A 7,500-nucleotide genomic window follows, 5' to 3' on the forward strand; every position below is an offset into this window, starting at 1 on the left:
CCAGTTCATTATAACCATACTACTGCAGTTTTCTTATTTTACCTTTTTTCCGTTGCTTTTTTTAAATTTTTAGATAATTGTAAGAATCGCCAGCAATAGATATCCGATACTGGTGCAGGGAATCGTCAATTATCCTTGGTATTAATTATTCCCCTATGCCGTGCAGATTCATTATTGATTTCATTTTAGGTTAAGTAATTTATCTAATCAAAACCAATGTTACTGTAGCCCAAAACCAATTATGAAAGATCTAAGAATAACTTGTTTATCATATCTTCAGTCATACAGACTTAATAAAAGCCCCCTTTTTTATCTGTGACTTCAGCATGAACGCCAGAAACTTTTGTAACACAATCTATTTTTCAAATATCGCTCAGGTGGAAAATGTCCAAGGGAGGCTTGTTGAGGTTGAAGTGGTTGCAGCAACCCGTGAAGGAGAGGGCCCACCAACTGCTGCTCGTGTAACCCTTACCAATAGTGTTCCAGCAGCCATTTTCTCCACTTCTGTATCCATCAAATCCAAAAAAGGAGATGATGTGACCTTACCCTGTGGCCACGTGGGTGATCCACAACCATCATTGGTGTGGACTTACCAAAACAGACAAGTTAGCCAAGAGGGAAGGATGGTCAAGAGTGACGGAGGTCTTCTGATTCAGGATGTGCAGAGGCAAGATTCAGGCAACTATACGTGTACCGTCAGCAACAGTCATGGTTCTGATCATCTAACGCACCATTTGACTGTCTTAAGTAAGTGTATTTCCTGTCTTTCCTAACCTTATTTCTAATATCGTATTTATGATGTTTACAGTTACTTAAATCACGAGTTAGAAACGGTGAAGGTGAGTGGAAAAAAAATCCTGTCAATCAAGAGTTAAGGTATTAACAATCAACGTTTTATCTCTTTCAGTTCCCCCGTCAGCTCCCTTGGTACTGGCTTCGTCTTCATCAGAGAGCAGTGTTCAAGTTCAGTGGAAACCTGGAGATGATGGTGGCTCCCCCGTCATCCGATATTCACTCTATTATCGAAAGGACCACGGGGCTTGGACTCAGATGAATCTTCACCGGCACGCAAACTCCCATGCACTCAAAGTAAGATTCAAGGATGGTTTTTTGGGGACTTAGTCGTTTTTCTCTCAACAACTTATGCACTTTGATATCAAACTCGCTGGGGGTCTGGGCGGTGTTCCTGTAGGTACCACTTCTCCATGCTCTTCCTAAAGACGTTCTGGATGGTGTGGTTCGTGTGTCCATTGTTTACTAGGACCTGGGCTGCACGTTCCATCTCCTTATGGGTGTCTGCCCATGTTGAACAATGGGAAAGAGCTCTCCTGACATAGGCACTGATGGTGGTGTCCTTATAGCATTCAGGGCATTCACTCTCGCCGTTCAAACACATTTCCAGGTTCGTGGGCTTCGTGTAGACCCTTGTAGTGAACGCAACCTCCTTCTATTCAACCAGGACGCCCAGGAAGGGAAGACGGCCATCATGGCTATGTTCGATGGTAAATCGTAAACGGATGTGGGTATGGAAGGCTTGATGTATTTCCTCGTTCTCCTCCGTTGTTCCTTCTTGGATGAAGGTGTCATCTATATATCTTACTTATATAGAAGACTTCCTTATGCTCCTAAAGACACGCTCCTCCACTATGCCCACATAAAAGTTCGCAAACAAGTCACCGAGGGGGGATCCCATTGCTACACCATCGATTTGTAAGTACATGTGGCCATGTGGTTATTGAAGGGAGCCTTTTTGGTGCATATTTCCAGCAGAGAGTGAAGGGCGTACTCGGAGATATTCATTGGGTCGGTGTATAGGTCCCTGTAGACACGTTCAAGGATTTTGATGGTTTCATCTACAGGAACGTTGGAAAACAACTAAATTCTATTCTCACCCCCTACATCCCCAGTGCACATAGTTTGAAGTCGTCTGCAGAGTTCCTGCAAGCCTTAAGATCTGCACACCCTGGAGGCAGTATTGCATTCTGTAGATGAAACCATCGAGATGATCCTTGAACGTGTCTACAGGGACCCATCCACCGACCCACTGAATATCCCCGAGCACGCCTTTCGCTCTCTGCTGGAAATAGGCACCAAAAAGGCTCCGTTCATTAACCACCATGACCATATGTACTTACAAATCGATGGTGTAGCAATGGGATCCCCTTGGGGTCTTGTTTGTGAACTTTTATATGGGCGTAGTGGAGGAGCGTGCCTTTAGGAGCATTAGGAAGCCTTCTATATAAGTAAGATATATAGATGACACCTTCATCCAAGCAGGAATGGTGGAGGAGATCGAGGAAATACATCAAGCCTTCCATACCCACACCCGTTTACGATTTACCATCGAACATAGCCGTGATGGCCGTCTTCCCTTCCTGGATGTCCTGGTTGAACAGAAGGAGGGTGCGTTCGCTACAAGGGTCTACACGAAGCCCACGAACCTGGGAATGTGCCTGAATGGCGAGAGTGAATGCCCTGAACGCTATAAGGACACCACCATCAGCGCCCATGTCAGGAAAGCTCTTTCCCATTGTTCAACATGGGCAGGCACCCATAAGGAGATAGAACATGCAGCCCAGGTCCTAGTAAACAATGGACATACCAACCACAGCATCCAGAACATCTTTAGGAAGAGCATGGAGAAGTGGTACCTACAGGAACCCCGCCCAGACCCCCAGCAGAAAATTAATTTTTTCTACAAGAGAACCTTCCATCGGTGATATAAATAAGACGAGCAAGCCCTATGGAAAATAATCAAGAAACACGTTTCCCCGACTGACAACGACAAACAGATCAACTTGATCATATTTTATAGAAGTAAGAAAACATGCAGCCTTATTATGAAGAATAACCCCGGACCGTCACAGAATCCCTTGAAGAGGACGAACGTTATCTACAGATACACGTGCCCAATCTGAGGATGCCTCGGAACCTACATCGGGATAATGTCAATGCGCCTCTCCAAGAGGATCTCCTGTCACGCGCAGGAAGGAATAATATTTAATCATGCAAGGACTGCACATAATAAAAGAATCCGCTGCAGCGACATCATCGGTAACTTTGAGGTTATCGACCAAGCACCCGATCTACGTTGTTTGCAAATCTTAGAAGCATTGCACATCGGGAGGGAGAAGCCCAGTTTGAACATCACACAGGAGACCTTCCTCCTCCCCACCACTGTCAGAAGAGCAGCAGACAACGCCCCACAACGACTATCGCACCAGAGGAATCCTGAGGATGATAGAAGCATTAGCTTTCATCCTGAGGACGTCCCTAGTAACCATGAGGGGGATCGAAGATGAAGCTCTCGCCCTGAGGACGACCTGGTAGCACGCCCTTCGAGGGGACCCCCACCATCACCAATAAGGATGAGGCTCCGCCCACGAAGAGGACAGCCAACCAGCAACCGACCCCCTGATGACATCGCTCGTGACGTCACAGGTATTGCCCAATGAAAAGTGAGGTAGCCATCTCCTCAAACCACCCGAATGCAATAAATAGTGTGAATCCATGCGACACAGACTATTGCACTCAGCGATCACGTCCCGAAGATGGCCAAACGAGGTGGTCAAAACATGTAGATGGCTATAGTAAAACCAGAAAAGAAGTAAAAACAAGGAATACTGGATAGGCCCCTGGCGACTATGGCCTGTTCCTGACCTAAGAGATACACCTGTATACCTGTTGACGACCCCAGACTGTCCCTGATAACCAGTTGCCTTTAATAACACCAGTCCGAAATTCCGTTGAAGACCTACAGCACAATGAATATTAACGGACCTAGACTTGAAAGGATTTTATATAAAAACAATTCTGTGAATTCTGCCATTATTTTTAATAGAATATTATTATTATTATTATTATTATTATTATTATTATTATTATTATTATTATTATTATTATTATTATTATTATTATTATTATACTGTGGAATAGAATGTCAGAATTAATTGAATTGATCTTATTTATTATCTTTTCTATTTTCTTATTACTCGTTTCTCTGGCTCAGCAATACTCCTTAATAACTGGACAATATTCATATTGGGAGAAATCTAAATAATGCTGAATGCACTTCCACCTGAGGTTAAGGAGGACGATCAAGCCCTCAAGCTTATCATCAATGGAAATGTTACCCCCACTAATCATGACAAGAAAATTAATTTGGTCAACTATTATAAAATGAATAAGACGAGCAGCCTGGTGATGAGGAACAACCCAGTGGCCCTCCTGCAGTAACCCTTGAAGAAGAGAATTGTGGTCTACCTATACACCTGCCCATCTGAGGACGTCTCAGCAAATACGTCGATTCTCAGGGCGAATCTCCTGCCACGCCCAAGAGGGAGCCATTCATAATCACGCTAGGACTGGCCATAACACAAGAATGAGAATGAGCGATATTATACCTAATTTCAAGATTATCGACCAACCTACAGATCCCCAACATCTGCACCTCCTGGAAGCCCTCCATATATGAAAAGAGAAACCTAACTTAAATATTACCCAAGAAACATTTCTCCTCAGCAGCAAAGACCCCCCAGCTATGCCAGATATTTAGGAGCGCCCGCAAGATGATAGGACTCCTGCCCTAGGCAGGACTCCAGAATTCATTCCCGTGCACACTACTCGAGTGCTCGCATGGCTGAATCCCTGAAACTATCAGTGCGGGATCCCGTCTTCGCCCAAGACCAGCTCGACCTATTCAGCTCCAGGTCCGAGCCGCTATAAATACCGCCATGCAGACACCACCTCTTTGCTCCTATCAGAATTCAGTTCTAGGTCCGAGCCGCTATAAATAATGCCATGCAGACATCACCTCTTCACTTCTACTGCTAGCTCCTTGTTGGACGAGTGGTTTGCATGCTCGACTACCGATTCGGTAGTCATGAGTTCGATTCCCCTCTCCGCCAATGCGGAATTAGAAGAATTTGTTTCTGGTAATGGGAAATTAATTTCTCGATATAATGTGGTTGGTTCCGTTGCTAGGTAAGCAATTGGTTCCTAGCCACATAAAAATATCTACTCCTTCGGCCCAGCCCTGTTAATTACCTCAGTGGTCTGGTTAAAGTAAGATATACTTTACTTCTACTGCTGACCAGCCAAGATGATGACCTACGAGAAGGTTGAAACTTCGTGATAAGCCAGCTACGATGACAACTCCTGCTTGACCTGGACCTGAGATCCGCCATCCCTATATACCATTAATACCAGCATACCAGTTTATGACGGCAAAATCCCTTTTTAAATAAAAAAAAAAATCTCATTCAGCATTACCTACATAGATTTCTCCCAAAGTAAGTATTGGTCAGTTATTGAGAAGTATCACTGAGCCAGAGAAGCGAGTAATAAAATAAAAAAAGATAATATATAAGAGGAATTTGCCTACCTCTCACATTTTATTGGACAGAATTTGTTTAAAAGAAGGCCTTTTTCCATTTTAATTATCATTATTATTATTTTATATGATATTATTTTTTTTGCTTATTCACAGTCCTCCAATTCGACTGGGTAGTATTTATAGTGTGGGGTTTGGGGGTTTCCAGGAAGCTTAAAATACAAAATCTTTTGAATTATACACCCCGCCCCCCACACACGCGCGCGCGCACACACACACACAGACACAAATATATATATATATATATATATATATATATATATATATATATATAATATATATATACACACACGTAAAGAATAGCTTGCGTAAATTGGCTAGTATTTTAATGTTTCTTACATGTGGTAAGTAACGCCTTCATTCTCTCCCTTGTTGAGTAGCCAAAACAATGCAAGACGTAGGGCATTGCAAAGCCTTGTGCACTAGTGCAGTCTACAAGACAGCAAGACAGGGTAAGACACCTGTGGTGTCTTACCCTGAGAGACTGAAACGGTGGCTTGCTGCAGGTAGCGCTCACAGGCTGGCTTCATTTATCGGATCTTGTGCCCAACCTACTGTCCTTATGTGGTCATTGGTTTACACGGCGCAAATCCGGTGGTGGGTAGATAACACCCTCCCGCAGTTTCAAACAATTTTTCATCAAATCTGACCTCTTGCTATTCTTTAACGTAAAAAAAGGAAAAAAAAAACCGTTGAGGTGTTCGATAGTCTTTGTTTTTGTTGTTTACATACATATAGTACAGTATATTGATATAGTTGTGGATTTTAAATGCGCAATTTTATCACGACAGTGTGAATTCTTATTATTATATTATTATTATAGTAGTAGTAGCAGTAGTAGTTGTTGTTGTAGTAATGGTAATAATAGTATTTGTATAGTATGCCGTCCGATCACCATCATCATCATCATTATTATTATTATTATTATTATTATTATTATTATTATTATTATTTATTATTATTATTATTATTATTCGATTACATCAACTTACGATGAACTATGTTATTGTAGATAATTTTATAGTATTATCTACTTCATGCTGAAACCATTTTTCAGACTAGAGGTAATATTTTTTATTGGCGTAAACTTTTAAGGTAGACAAATTCAGAAGTCAGGTTAAAATTAGTGGCAAAAGGCGCAAATATTGCTGAAAATATAATTGTATTTTGTCTTAATAAACTTGACAAAATGGATAAAACAAAACAAAAGTAATATGAAAGTAATAAAGAAATCAGTAAAAACATAAAAAGAGATAATGCAAAGGAAAACTATATTCAAGCCTAAATGATTATTATTATTATTATTATTATTATTATTATTATTATTATTATTATTATATTATTATTATTATTATTATTATTATTATATATTATTATTATTATTCAGATAATGAAACCTATTCGTATGGAACAACTCCATAGGGGCCACTTACTTGCAATTCAAGCTTCCAAAGAATATGGTGTTCATCAGGAACAAATAAAAGGAGGTAAAGGGAAATACGTAAAGAAGAGATCTCGCTTCTTAAAGAAGAAAAAAAAAATCAACAAATACATCAAAATGCATTAAAACATACAAGAAGAAAAATATTAGGGTAGTAATTGTTTTGCCTCTTCGCTTGAACTTCTGAAGAAGTTCCAAATGCACGAAATCCTCAGGGAGATTATTTCACTGTCCAACGGGGTGAGAAATAAAGGACATCTGAAACTGTGAAGTTCGACAACGCGTCACATTTATTGCATAAAAGTGCTGCTGTTCAGCAAACCTGGTTGCCGGAAAAGGGGACCAAGGGTCAATCGAGAATGTGAAAGATCTCTGTTAAAATACACCTTATGAAAAATTGACAAATAAGGACCATCCATCGATGGTCCAAGTCATTGTTGCTAATGCTTAGGAAACAGAAACCTAACACTATGAACCACTCTATCTAAAAGAGGTAAATCTCTGGCTGAAGCAGACATCCATACCAGAGAACAGTATTCTAATAGAACGGGGGTGGGGCAAATGACCTAAAAAAAAGTTGCATTGATTATATTAGTGTTATAAAATTAGATATTTCTCAAAAGTAAGATGTGAGTTTTAAAAAATTACAACTTGAGTAGGTAAAGTT

General features: G+C 40.8%; 1 protein-coding gene across 1 annotated transcript in view; it reads left to right on the forward strand.

Annotated features, from left to right (window-relative positions):
- Nucleotides 1-7,500, forward strand: part of LOC135201874 (cell adhesion molecule Dscam2-like) — a 242,404-nt gene that overhangs the window by 159,288 nt on the left and 75,616 nt on the right. The window contains 2 exon segments of the mRNA XM_064231174.1: nucleotides 378-747; nucleotides 908-1,089. Of these exon segments, the coding sequence (XP_064087244.1) occupies nucleotides 378-747; nucleotides 908-1,089 (552 nt within the window).

The sequence above is a fragment of the Macrobrachium nipponense genome, chromosome 28 (genome assembly GCF_015104395.2).
Source record: "Macrobrachium nipponense isolate FS-2020 chromosome 28, ASM1510439v2, whole genome shotgun sequence".
In the NCBI taxonomy this organism is placed as follows: domain Eukaryota; kingdom Metazoa; phylum Arthropoda; class Malacostraca; order Decapoda; family Palaemonidae; genus Macrobrachium; species Macrobrachium nipponense.